A 14,567-nucleotide genomic window follows, 5' to 3' on the forward strand; every position below is an offset into this window, starting at 1 on the left:
TTTAGCCTATCAGATTGACAGTTAAGTTCCCATTGACAGGCACTTTCACTTGATTTCAGATGGAGGAGAAAGAATTGTTCCCTTCTTGGTCTCCTCCCTCATGGGCTCATCTTTATGAGACTTTTAAGAAACTTGTGATGCATTGCCTTCATTTCTTGGAAGCTTCTCCAGCTGGGCTTCTCATTTCTAGTCTATTTGAAATTCACTAGTCAAAATCATTGTTTATAAAGCTTTCCGTTTTCATCTCCTAGGAAGCTAATGCTTTATAGTGTTGTTTTGGAACTAAGTCCCTGATCCCATTCCAGGCAAGGTAGAGGGACAATTTCCCTCTAGACCTCTAGGGAATACTCAAAATATAACAGACAGGGCCTCCCTGGTGGCTCAGCGGTTGAGCGCTGGGTTGCAAAGCTACCCGCAGCCTCTGCAGTGACGGTTTGATCCCCGGCTGCTGGGTGAGGGTCCCATATAGGGCGCAGACCTCTCCTGCCGCCCGCTGCTCCCCTCAGCAGTGTACTTCGTCAGTCTGCCTGTTCTGCTCCCTGCTCTGGCTCTGGTGAATTCTCTCACCCTCCCGTGCTTCTGACTGCACCCAGTGCTTGTATAAATAAATAATAAATAAATCTTTAAAAATATATATATCAGACAAATTAGCAAGAGAAAAAGACCAAATTAATTATGAACATACAGGGATTCTATGTAGAAATAAGTATTCCAATTTCAGTGAGGGGAAAAGAGGATATGTATCCTGAGCTAAGAAATGGCATAGATAGCAGGGCTTCGAGTAGAGAGGAGAAAGAGGACTCACATGAAAAGGTGAGGGTGACTCATTTGAAAAAGACAAGATGTTCTATAATTTGATGTTTGTCATGACATTAAATTGGTTTCTCCAATAGAGTTTATTTCTAATCAAAATCCTAATACTGGGTAATACCTCCAATGTCCATGCTTCTAAATAGTTAAAAAAAAAGTGGTTAAAGTTTCTTGCGAGCCTGTAAGATCTAGAGTGCCCTCAGCTTAATATAACCAGCATGCCAAAGGAGCAGATCTTGGCAGGGCCTGTTCTGGACACCTTGGGATGACTGCTCCTTCAAGGGCATGGCAGGCTTGTCACCTATCTCCCCATCATCCACGTTCTCTCCTCTATACTATAACCAGACATTTGGACTCAAAACTAGTCGTATTTCCTGTACTTCCCTGTCATCTGGTGGATTCCTTTGAGCTTGGTCAGTGGGGCCTCACTTTAACTGACACAGGATGATCACCACTTTCCTGAATATGACCAACTCCTTCTGGATATATCGTTAAAATTTACAGCAGCCATTCCTTCCTGCACTCGATCTCTCCTGGCGACAGAGTTCTGATGAATTGGTGAAATCCAGTTCTCCACATAGCAGCACCTTCATCTGGCAGCTCCACGTGGTTGGCCAAGCAGCATCTTTTGGCACAGCTGATATTTACCTTCTTCTTGAAACCCATATTTTTTTAAGATTTATTTTTGTTTATTTATGCATACAAAACTGGGGTTCTTGTTCGGAGGTGAGAAGTGTGGGGGGTGAGAAGATTCACCAGAGACAGAGCGGGGGCAGAACAGGCAGATCTACTGAAATACACTGCTGAAGGGAGCAGAGGGCGAGGCAGGAGAGGTCCACTGTGCCTTGTGGGTTAGCTCTGTGGCCGGGGAACAAACTCAAAATGCTGCAGTGGCTGCAGATTGCTTCATAGTGCTGAGACTTATCCCCTTACACCACCAGGGAGTCCCTTGAAACCAGTTCTTCACACCTCAAGACCATCACATTCTCTTTTCTCACTACATTTTCTTCTCTCACAGCTGCTCTGTTCAGTCTTGCTTTACTTGTTCTTCCCCATCTCCCTGTTATCACATCTTACATTGAGTCCCACAGTCATGCAGAAAGTCAAACATATTAACACAGTCACCCCAACCATATGGCCAGTCACAGACACAGGTTCTCAAGAGAAACCAACTAGACACAAAAGCACAAGACACAAACCCACCTTGGTGCCATCAGACTCACTTCCAAGGCTATGACTCTGCACCTGCCTGTCCCTCAGAGTTTCTACCTTTAGCATCCCCCTCAGGGCAGAGTCTGGGCCCAGCCAGATCCCTTTACTCCTCTGTGGCCACATGGACAAGCACTGTTTTCTCCTAGCTGAACCTAGAGTTTCCACCGAGAAGATTGAAAGGAAGGGTGAATTCAGTGCCATATTTTTAATGCCCTCTGGATTGTCTTTTAGAATTTGAGCCATAATTTATCAGAGTCTGGGGAACCTTGTGGTGAATGTATATAATTATCTCTATGCCTTGTGAAATTCCAGTCCCTGTTTTTGAGGTGCCCCTTTGATTATTTGTTTAACTTGATCTTTAGTGGATGGAACATCTTTATTTTAGTGAAAACTGTGAACATCTTTACTTTGTGGAGGTCATTTGTGAACATCTCACCCTCTTTCCATTAATCATTTAGAGTCCATCCTTGTTCTATGGTCTCTTTGGATTTTTTTTTTATAAAGATTTATTTCAGGCCTCCCCTGGTGGCGCAGGCAGTTGAGCGCTACGCTGTGAAGCTATTGGCAGCCTCTGCAGTGCTGGTTCGATCCCAGCCAGCTGGCAAGGGTCCCACATGGCGCAGCAGACCTCTCCTGTCATGCCCGCTGCTCCCCTCAGCAGTGTATTTTGTCAGTCTGCCTGTTCTGTCTCTGGTGAATCCTCTCACCCTCCCGCACATCTGGCCTGTACCCCGGTTCTTGTGTAAAATAAATAAATCTTGAAACAAAAAAAAAAAGATTTATTTAAGGCCTCCTTGGTGGCGCAAGGAGATAAGCACAGCACTGTGAAGCTATCTGCAGCCTCTGCAGCATGAGTTCAATCCCCGGCCAGCGAAGGAGCTACCAGCATGGAGTAGCAGACCTCTCCTGACTCACCCACTGCTCCCCTCAGCAGTGTTTTTCAGTCAGTCTGCCTGTTCTGTCCCCCACTCTGTCTCTCGGTGAATCCTCTTACCCCCCGCACCTCCCAGTTCTTGTATGCATAAATAAATAAATCTTTAAAAAAAAGAAAAAAGAAAGATTTATTTATGCATACAAGAACTGGGGTACAGTAGGTCAGAGGTGTGGGCAGTGGGGTGAGAGGATTCACCAGAGACAGAGTGGGGAGCAGAACAGGTGGATCTACTGAAATACACTGCTGAGGGGAGCAGTGGTTGAGACAGGAGAGGTCTGCTGCACCTTGTGGGTCAGCTCCCTGGCCAGGGATCCAGTAGTACTGCAGTGGCTGCGGATAGCTTCGTATTGCTGAGATTTAACCCCTTGTGCCACCAGGGAGGCCCCTCTATGGTCTCTTTGAATATTATCTTTGATACTTACCATTTAAGTTTGTTTATTTTATTCTTAGAGCTTTGTGCTACTCTCTGTGAGTAGTTGAGCACTCAGTGGATACAGACCAAAGTGCTCCTGTTCTAATATTCCTTATGTCACAGCGTCAGGCCACCCTGAATTCATTTCTTGGAAATAGGGCTGTAGATGGATATTCACTGTCATAGCTTCTGAAACATGTTTATTGAGGGAGGAGCAATGCACTTGAGTTATTGTTTTGTTTTTCTTCATACTCTAGGTAAATGTTGATGCAATTTCATTGAATTCCAATGATGTTTTTGTCCTGAAAACACAACAAAACAATGGCTACATCTGGATGGGAAAGGGTGCTAGCAAGGAGGAGGAGACAGGAGCAGAGTATGTGGCAAATGTCCTTAAATGTAAAACCACAAAGATTCAGGAAGGCAAGGAACCAGGTATGTACCGTGGGGCCCAGCACACTAACCAGAACTTATATGTGGTATGATTACTAATCAGGCTGTTCATGTTTCCCATAAATGGTAAATTTGTAATGGTTGTGGCAGCTTAAGAATTTTTGCATTAATTGCAAAAATGGGTGTTACCACTTTATGTAATTTCTTAAAATAAAAGTCAAAATGAGATGATGTGATTTGGTAATGTAAAGCAATACCAACTTCCATGCTCCTGAAAATGCATTGGATAACTCAGTGTGTTTTCCACAGTGGAGTTCTGGAATTCTCTTGGAGGAAAAAAACAATACCAGACCTCTCCACTACTAGAAACCCAGATTGAAGACCATCCACCTCGGCTTTATGGCTGTTCTAACAAAACTGGAAGATTCATTGTAAGTGTCATGCAGAACACTGGACCAAACTGAAGGGCAATGAAGGAAGGCTTCCCATGTTGTCTCTGCCACTTTCAGCCATATCACTGCTCCAATTCTCAGTTTTAACTTGCTTACCAGACACCAATGATAATCTTTGCTCAACACAGGGTTGTTTTAAGAATCAATGATATAAGAGAAAGCATTGAAATACTGTAATATGCTCTATAAATCAAGCTACTCTTTTTTTTAAGATTTATTTTTATACAAGAACTGGGGTAAAGGCCAGAGGCACGGGAGGGTGAGAGGATTCACCACAGACAGAGCGGGGAACAGAACAGGCAAACTGATGAAATACACTGCTGAGGGGAGCAGCGGGTGAGACAGGAGAGGTCTGCCACACCATGTGGGTATCTCCCTGGCTGGCCAGGAATCGAACCTGTGCTGCAGAGGCTGCAGACAGCTTCACAGTGCTATGCTCAACCCACTGCACCACCAGGGAGGCCCTAAATCAAGCTACTCTTAAATACTTTGCATTCACTATCAGCATATGGTAGTTGATGAAAGATTATGTATGTAATGAAATTAGCTAATGTAATAATTTCATACATTTTTGTGGGCAACAATAAGTTGTTTCTAGTCAAACTAAATTTTGCACTTCAGTTTCCTAAAGTAAAACTGAAGTGAAAATGGAAAAGTTTCATCATATTGACTGAAAAATAATATGGGAATGTTATGGTTATGGGCAAAAATCACAGTTTTATGTACACCTGCAAATTAACTAACATGAGCAGGACTGTTTTATTCCATTTATTTATAGACTTTGAATTTTAGGCATTTCAAAGTAAAAGTATCTGTGTAAAAGAGATTTTGTACTGGGTTCTGAAATATCCTGGGCTGCAAGCTCCCATAAAATATCTTTTTTCTCAACTTAATGTGCTACACATTTGTGTAAATTTTTCATTTAAAGAGGAAATTTGAAACTTTTCTATTTAAATAAAATTGATCTAAAGCTTTGGTTACCATGTCCTGGTGAATTCAAACTTTATTTTTTAATATATACACATGAAAATTTCCTAAGTATTTTCCCAGGTACATTGCATTTTAGAAATAGAGTGCTTTGAAGAAGAAACTTACTTTTATACCAACTACACTTGAGGTTTATCAGTGATTTTTAACTAGAAATGATTTGAATACTGGATGACAAATATTTGGTTGTTGTACATTATAACTTAACTACTTGTTTACCAGGAAATCCCTATTTTTATAAACTTGTAAAAATACCTACTGTTTTATACTTTTCACTATTAATTTGATATTTCATCCAAAAAACTTATTCTTCAACATATAATTCTCTATTTTCTAAAATTCTTATTTTAAAATCAATGTTGCTGTAAATTATACATTTATTTCTGGTGAAGATATATTTTACAAAAATGAGTACCTAGGTTTTGTTCTCAGTAAGGTTTATAAAAAAAAAAACTTTGTCTTTTATCATGCACATATTTTCCTTTGAAGCTTTTATTTTCTTCTTTGATATTTGGAATCCCTTCTATCCCTTTCACAATTTAAGGAAAAGTGGCATCACTAACAGGTGTTTGATCTTGCAAGTAGTAGATAGATTCTAAGGGCAACAGAGCCTATTGGTTAAAAGTACAGCTCTTAGAACCAATGTGCTTGTGTGATATCACTTTTTTTTTTAAATTTTATTTTTATATTCCCCATACAATTGCAATCCCCTTATTTGGACCCCAATCTCTCCTTTCCCTGCCCCCCTCCCCCATAGTGTGTCTCTGGTTCATAGTTGTTTGTTGATTTTGATTTTTTCTTTCTTATAGTTATTCTTTTTTTCTGGTCCCTTATTTAGGTTTTCTAGATTCCTGCTATGAGTGAGACCATCCGGTATTTTTCTTTTTCTTATTTCGCTGAGCATGATCCCTTCCAGCTCCATCCATGTTGCTGTAAATTGCATGTGTTTGATATCACTTCTTGGTGATATTATTTTCTAGCTGTGTGGCTTCAGACTGGTTACTTACCCTCTCTGTGCTATAGTTTTCTCATCTGTAAAATGGGGAAAATTCTAATACCTACTTCATCAGGTTGTGGTGAAGATTAAATTAGTTGTAAATAAGGAATTAGAATAGTGCCTAGCACAAAGTAAGTGATTTTTTTCCCCTTCAAATCATTATGTAATTAGAAAAATAATCTGTAAGAAAGTAATATGAACCAACTCTTTGCGATCTGTAAATGTTAGCTTTTATTTTTTATATGACAATTTCAGAATCTCCTAGATCACATCAAACATGTATTGTCATGCCCAGAGGGCTACAGGTTTACCGAGACTGGGCTCAGCTGGGAGGTTCTCCTGTGGGCTACAGGTTGGAAGAGCCCAGGACACGAGATGGTTCCTGCTGAGCCACATTTTGCTAATATGACCTGGTCAAGGCTGCAAATGCCACTGCAAAAATCACATAGCAGAGAGAGGATGTGGAGAAATAGGAACAGGATAATCTAACTTACCACATCTTCCTTGGTTCAAGACATTTTCATTCAGGATTTTTTTTTAAAGACTTATTTTTATTTATTTATACAAGCACTGGGTATAGTCAGAGCACGGGAGGGTGAGAGAATTCACCAGAACCAGAGCAGGGAACAGAACAGGCAGACTGACGAAATACACTGCTGAGGGGAGCAGCAGGTGTGGCAGGAGAGGTCTGTCGCACCATGTGGGTCCCTCACCGGTAGCCGGGGATCGAACCAGTGCTGCAGAGGCTGCAGGCAGCTTTGCAGCCCAGCACTCAACCTCTGTGCCACCGGGGAGGCCTTTCATTCAGGATTCTTTAAAAAGATTGAACTTTAGATTAATACATGCCTACTAGTATTGGATTCATTAAGCCAACCCTCTCCATTACTCTCTATAATGCTAACTATAGAGAATGCAATTTAATCCATTAAAAGTAAAAAAAAAATAGGATTTCCTATTACATATTATTACATGTTATTACATATTATTACATGGATGAAACCTGAGGACATCAAATTAATTAAAATGAATCAGTTACAAAAGAAAAAAAAAAGTAAAAAAAATAGGGCCTCCCTGGTGGCACAGAGGTTTACATACAGTGCTCTCAAGCTGTTGCTAGCCACTGCAGCATGAGTTTGATCCCCCAGGGAGCAACCCACATGGGGCAGCAGACCTCTCCTGCCTCTCCTGCTGCTCCCCTCAGCAGCGTTTTTCAGTAGATCTGCCTGTTCTTCTCCCCACTCTCTTTTCTGAAACCTCTCTCCCCCATAAACACATCTGGCTTACACCCCAGTTCTTGTATGTATAAATAAATAAATCTTTAAAACAAAAAAAGTAAAAAAAATAACACAACCTTGAATATGGAATGTTATGTCATAATGTTAGTTTATTGAAAATTATTGATTTATTATAATGACTATTTAATAAAATGACCAAATTTTATTCAAATAACCTTCACCTACAAAATGAGAGAAAATTTAATACCCAGACCATAAATTCAAACGTCTTTAGGGACTAGAAAGATAATTTTTTCAAAAGGAATTGGAATTATAGAGAACTGTGGTCAAATTGACTATGTGTGACCTACCTGTGGCATTCAAATGTTTTTATTAAGTTCTACCATCACTAAATAAGATTACATTGGTTTGTGATACTCAATTAAACAGATGAACAATTACTCAAGTCTTTATTATCTTAAAGGAAGAAAAAAATGACTACCAAATTTTATTTTTGCTGTACTCCAAAAAATACAAGGCATTTTTATCCTAAGTATCTACTATTTGGTCATAACCTTTTTTATACATTTCAGATTGAAGAGGTTCCTGGAGAATTCACACAGGACGATTTAGCCGAAGATGATGTTATGTTACTAGATGTTTGGGAACAGGTAAAAACATATTTTTTTCCTAACAAGAGAGTGTGCTTATGTTTGGGAGCTGACAGAATATACTTTGAGAAACAGCAAATCTAATAATAAATGGACTTAGGCTGCGTTAAGAGACTCAATGTAGTGTGGCAAAAAAATAAATAAATAAAACCAATATATGTGGCAAGTTGATTTCTTAATGTGAAAATAATCCCTCAGCTATCATATTTGACTGTATATTATTAGGCAAAACAAAGGAAAATCTTTTATTTTTCATTTACTTGTAAATTCACTCCAGCTTTTCATGTATCCACCTAGTTATGTAAATAATAAATGCATTAATTAGGGTACAGTGCCATGTGGGAGACCAAAATATTCAGAATCTCTCTTGAAATTTGATAAGAAGTCATAGGAGACCCCTCCCCTGTTAAACAAATACAGAATAGTTTTGAATCTACACAGTAAAATAGGTTACTATTATATAATATTTATCTTTATTTTGGAGAAGATTAATACTGATTATTTGACATTCAGCATCTGATAGTTTGTGTTTGTTAAACCTCTGCATAACCTGACAGTAGAGAAAGGGAGAAATAAATATGTTAAGAATTTAATTATAAAGAACACTTGTAAAATGCTGTATGATTTAGGCCTAGTCTTAGAATCAGCCACAGAAATTGTTACTTATACATCTGTTCCTATCTGGAAAGTTATTTTGTTACATTACACCATTGTTTCTTGGTTTAGAATTACAGTGTTTGAATAGGTTATCTAGTTCCAGATTTTCTTCTAAATGAATTGATCACTTCTTTCTAGAGATGAAGTTTAAAACCTCATGTCAATAAAACGCCTGTGTATATTTTAGAATTATAAAAAAAATTGCATTTCCTGATTTAGAAATATTTAATTATTCCCACCTATAGGCCATTCTATTGTTTTAGTGGTCATAGATACTTAGAATATTCTCCATACTACATTTCATTTTTTTAAATCACATTTTTTCATTTATATTACTATTCTGTTGTGGTTCATTCTGTATCCTACAAGCAAATGTTAAAATATTTCACCACTTTCACTATGAATCAGAATACAATCAAAGCTAATTTGACCAAAATTTCTCTGCCAACAAGTGATTTTAAAGTGATTTAAATATAAGACAATTCAGGAGAATTAGTGAGCATTCAAGTACCCAACACAGATTCACAAGGAGAAGGACACATGCAGAACATAGAATTTTATCTGGGTTTTTAAAAATCAGTATTTAATGCTAAAGGATAGTAGAACTTGCACCAAAATGTTACAGAACAGTAGGCATCATTTAGAGGCTCCTAAAGAGGTTCTGGAGTGCCCTCAAACTAGAGTTCTGTGTCTAGACTGGGGTCACCCACATCTAGCAAATGGGGATTTGTTAGATCCACATCTAGAGCCACATCTAGCAAATGGGAATTGTGACTGCCTTACACACCCCAGGGGCCAGTGCAAAAAAACAGCAAATGCGTTAATTTTTGAAAGTTCACTTTATAAACTAGAAAAAAATACTACATACACATAAAAGGTCAGAGTGTGAAATGTGAAGTCGACTGACTGGCTGTAAATGTAGGTGTCTCCTCCTAAGTGTAAGTATTGGGAGACTGATTAAACTGCTCAGCACCTCCATTTCCACATCCCTGACCTCTGAGGGGGTTGTGAATACTAAATGAATAATCTGTGAAAGAACTTTGCATAGTGCCTGACTCTGAGTCCCCACTCCCCGACATTACTTACCATTGTTTCATTTTTCAGATTTTTATTTGGATTGGCAAAGATGCCAATGAAGTTGAGAGAACAGAATCTGTGAAGTCTGGTAAGCTCCACCACATGGGATGATTGTGCCAGTAAACCTGGGTAGTTATTTCCAAGTTCCTTACAGCTCATTTTCACCTCACCCACCAAAACTATGCATCAGAGGGGCCTCCCTGGTGGCCTAGGGCTTTAGTCTCAGTGCTATCATGCTGGAGCCTGAGTTCAATCCCCAGCCAGGGAGGTAACCCACATGGCACAGCTGACCTCTCCTGTCTCTCCTGCTGCTCCCCTCAGCAGTGTATTTCAGTAGATCCACCTGTTCTCCTTACCCACTCTATCTCTGGTGAATTTTCTCACCCGTCCCCACATCCCACCCCCACATCTCTAGCCTACATCCCAGTTCTACAAAAATAAAAATAAAAATTTAAAAAAAAAACTACATATCAAAAACTAGGACCAATCTTAACCGTCATCTTCAGAACTAAAGAGAATTTTTTTTTAAGATTTATTTATTTATTTATACAAGCATTGGGTACAGTCAGAAGCACGGGAGGGTGAGAGAATTCACCAGGGCCAGAACGGGGAGCAGAATAGGCAGACTGATGAAATACACTGCTGAGGGGAGCAGCGGGCACGGCAAGAGAGGTCGGCGCAGCATGTGGTACCCTCACCGGCCGGGGATCGAACTGGTGCTGCAGAGGCTGCGGGCATCTTTGCAGCCCAGCGCTCAACCGCTGCGCCACGGGGGAGGCCCAAGAATTTTTTTTTTAATAAGGGAAAAATTTCAGGATAGCAACAAATAAAATATAATTTGTACCTAATTTAGAATATAATTGTATCATTTCCTTCTGAAAATTTTAAGTCCACTTAAGTGCTTATTTTGTTATAGAAATAATAATGCCTCCTTATCTGTGATAGCCTAGATGTTTATTTCAATTTCTTTTGAAAAATATTGTTCTTTCTGGCACATTTCTTTCTTTTTTTGAAAATTGTGAGAATTATGTCTTTGTGTTTGGAAATTTTTCAGACAATAATGAGATTCCCCTGGAATATTCCATGGGACACCCCAACAAGGAATTGTCTTTATGAATAGTATTTGGCTATTTGAGGGCAAGGAAAAATATGATTTATTGCTTTTATTGGAAAACTTAATTTTATAGCTGTTTTAGTTACATCAAAAACTAACTGAATTTATATGTCTTTGCAACTTTTTTTAGCCAAAATGTACCTCGAGACAGACCCTTCTGGAAGAGACAAGAGGACACCAATTGTCATCATAAAACAGGGCTATGAACCACCCACATTCACAGGCTGGTTCTTGGGCTGGAATTCCAGCAGGAAGTAAACTGATTTTTATAGGAAAAAAACAAAGATTATGGGACAGTTGTCCCACTGCTGTTTGGGGCAACTAATTTTATATGTTTCACTTTAGAAAATTACCCTCAACCTTATGGCTATTTTTTAATGCCTAGTATTGTTTTGAAATCATTTTTAAGCTCAGTTTTTCTGATTTATTATATTAAAATAACCTAAAGCAAACTTTTGTTATAGACCAATATTAAATGTCTAGAAACTGATGTGCAGCTTTTCATATGACCTTTTAAAGGTGAAAAAGTTATTGCACAATCAAGGGCAATTCATCAGGAAATTTTATAATTGTGGAATCATTAGCTAAACTTGTTCTTTAATATGCCAGTGAAGAAGGCCATACTACCTTTAAGTCTATTCTCTTCTACATATTGTATTCAAAACAATTGTGTTGTATTCACAACAATCATATCTCAGCTGTACGATTTACACTGCATGGCTTTAAAAGTATGCTATTGTTTCCCTTCTTTAACAAATGTGACTTTGATGCCATTAACCCCTAAGTGCCATTTTTTAAAGAAACTTTGCCTTTTTTGCCTTTAAGGTCTTTGAAAGCTTTTAAATGTAGCAGAATGAATAATCTGTGTTCTTATATACTTAGATATATTCATCTATCATTTGACAATAGATGCTTATATCATAAAAAATATGTACCAAAATTTTCACTGTTGCTCTTTTATCATTAAAATCAACCTTTTTGGAAAAGTTCTGTGTTGAAACATTTTATCATTCTGTTGTGACAGATTTGATGAGTTAATTATGCTTTCAATTTCAAATTAAGATGCTTGTATGCACAAAAAAATCAATGTAGTATTTCTTTTTTAAAAAAGATTTATTTATTTATGCATACAAGAACTAGGGTACAGGCAGAGGTGTGGGGGTATGAGAGAATTCATCAGAGACAGAGTGGGGAGCAGAGCAGGCAGATTGACTGAAATACACTGCTGAGGGGAGCAGTGGGCGAGTCAGGAGAGGTCTGCTGCACCATGTGGGTAGTTCCCTGACTGGGGATCAAACTCGTGTGGCAGTGGCTGCAAATAGCTTCATAGGTTGCGTCTTAACCCCTTATGCCACCGGGGAGGCCCTGAATGTAGTATTTCTTAAGCCATCCTTATTAACTAGTCAAAATTAAACAATTTTTCCATGGCTATATACTTAAGAAAAGCCTTAAACATTTTCTAGGGAATATGAAAGAAACCTGTATCCTAATAAAAGATAAGCTAAGGGATATTAAAATTTTTGAGTTTATTGAACAAAAATCCATTTGAGTTGGACAATAATCAGGTAGTAGTTAGGAGCATCTTGGGGTCAGAAGAGACTTTTAATACAGGGCAGACCCAATGTGAAATGGGTTGGCCTGACTATGGGTCCTCACCCACGTGCTTAAAAGGGACTTATAATAAGACTCAACCGTAGGTACACACAAAAAGGGTATTAAAGGGTTTATTTACAAAAAGGGGAAATGAATAACTCAGGGAGAAAAAGAGAGAGAGAAATTGGCGAATGCATCCTACCAGTTCTGCTGATCTGGAACCCCAATAATATGCTGAAAGTTAGCAAAAAACCAAGGACTCCCAAGGCCCACATGTCTGATTATATACCAAGCCTGGCTGCTTAACTCCACCCTCAGTTCCCAGCAATCCTCCCTTCGGTGGTAATGACATTATGGGATTTGTTGTCCTTGTTGTCTTGGATCTCTTTGGTCTGAGGTGGAGGTGAGGTCCATAAAACCTATTTGTGGAGTTCGTTCAGGACATCCTTCCCCCCTAACAAAAGGAGACACTTGAAAGAGACATAGAGATGTGTGAGAGACCTGTGGGGAGGTCGACAACGACAGCCTTTATCTTTTTTTTTTAATAATTTTTTTTAAAGATTTACTTATTTATTTATACAAGCACTGGGTACAGTTGGAAGCGCAGGAGGGTGAGAGAATTCACCAGAGCCAGAGTGGGGAACAGAACAGGCAGACTGATGGAATACACTGCTGAGGGGAGCAGCGGGCGCAGCAGGAGAGGTCTGTCGCGCCATGTGGGACCCTCACCGGGGGCAGAGGATCGAACAGGCGCTGCAGAGGCTGCAGGCATCTTTGCAGCCCAGCGCTCAACCGCTGCGCCACCAGGGGAGGCCCGGCAGCCTTTATTTTGACTTGTATTTTATTTTAATTTTGCTCTTTTCCTTCCAGACTTGTCTGGCCCCTTCTACCCCTTTCACAGGGGTCCCCACCAGAAGGTACCTTAGACTTGTGACAAACTTTTGGCCTTCATTGTCCCTGCTTTGGGCAACTTTGGATGTTTCATGAGAAAACTTTAAACTATATTCTTTCTTTTCTCTTTATTACACTCTATCATAAGAAAACTTTTGACTATATTCTTTCTTTTCTCTTTATTACACTCTAATCGTATTAAAGTTATTTTATATTGAAGGCCTTACACATTAAGAGTATGTCTTTATGCTGTGGATGGCAGAACCCATTTAGAGTGTGCAGGTTTGGGAGTCCCAGGTTCCCTCTCACCTTGCTCACTAGTAATTAGAATATACAGCTGGGCCTCCCCAGTGGCGCAGCGGGTTGAGCGCAGTGCTGTGAAGCTGTCTGCAGCCTCTGCAGCATGGGTTCTATTCCTGGCCAGCCAGGGAGATACCCACAAGGCGCGGCAGACCTCTCCTGCCTCACCTGCTGCTCCCCTTAGCAGTGCTTTCGGTCCATCTGCCTGTTCTGTTCCCCACTCTGCCTCTGGTGAATCCTCTCAACTTCCCGCACCTCTGGCCTGTACCCCAGCTATTGTATAAATAAAATATAAATCTTTAATATATATATATATATGTACAACAAGGATAAAAACCTACTAAAGCCTTTTGCAAATCAAATACACTTCTCTTTAGCTCTTTTTGCAAAAGGCTTCACTATCCAGGGAACATTACTGATTTTTTATATGCAGGAACAACAAAAACCATAAGTATTTCTCCTTCAAACACAGTATTTAATAACTGACAACATCTCTTTGACTTAAAAGTCCAAACCTCTGTTTCAAATCAAATTTGGGATAGTAAATATTGTTTAAAAAAAAAAACTACATGAGTCTACAGCATAAAACTTACTTTCTGTTACTTTAGAAATAGATTTTTATTTTAAAGCATTAAGGATGGAAGTTATCTGTATGTAAGTTTCCTTACATTCAGTAATAATAGTGCTTTGCCTCATTAAAAACGAGTTCAGAAATTAGACAAAAGAGCTCAGTAGAGGGCACTCTTGTCTATGTAAAGAAAGATTGCTAGTTCCTAAAAACTCTTCAGAAATAGAATCATATTAACCTATATTTTAGATTGGAAAAGAATAGTGCTGTGTTCTAGAAACACAG

At 39.1% G+C, this 14,567-nt stretch overlaps 1 protein-coding gene across 1 annotated transcript in view; it reads left to right on the plus strand.

The window, feature by feature from the left end:
* Nucleotides 1-11,859, plus strand: part of SCIN (scinderin) — a 72,103-nt gene extending 60,244 nt beyond the window's left edge. The window contains exons 12-16 of the mRNA XM_037513394.2: nucleotides 3,626-3,803; nucleotides 4,071-4,192; nucleotides 8,005-8,082; nucleotides 9,844-9,904; nucleotides 11,061-11,859. Coding sequence (XP_037369291.1) covers nucleotides 3,626-3,803; nucleotides 4,071-4,192; nucleotides 8,005-8,082; nucleotides 9,844-9,904; nucleotides 11,061-11,188 — 567 coding nt within the window. The 3' untranslated portion in view covers nucleotides 11,189-11,859. The remainder of the gene's footprint in view (nucleotides 1-3,625; nucleotides 3,804-4,070; nucleotides 4,193-8,004; nucleotides 8,083-9,843; nucleotides 9,905-11,060) is intronic.
* Nucleotides 11,860-14,567: the final 2,708 nt, after the last annotated feature.

This window comes from Talpa occidentalis, unplaced genomic scaffold (genome assembly GCF_014898055.3).
Source record: "Talpa occidentalis isolate TD23 unplaced genomic scaffold, MPIMG_talOcc4v2.1, whole genome shotgun sequence".
NCBI classification, from domain to species: Eukaryota; Metazoa; Chordata; class Mammalia; order Eulipotyphla; family Talpidae; genus Talpa; species Talpa occidentalis.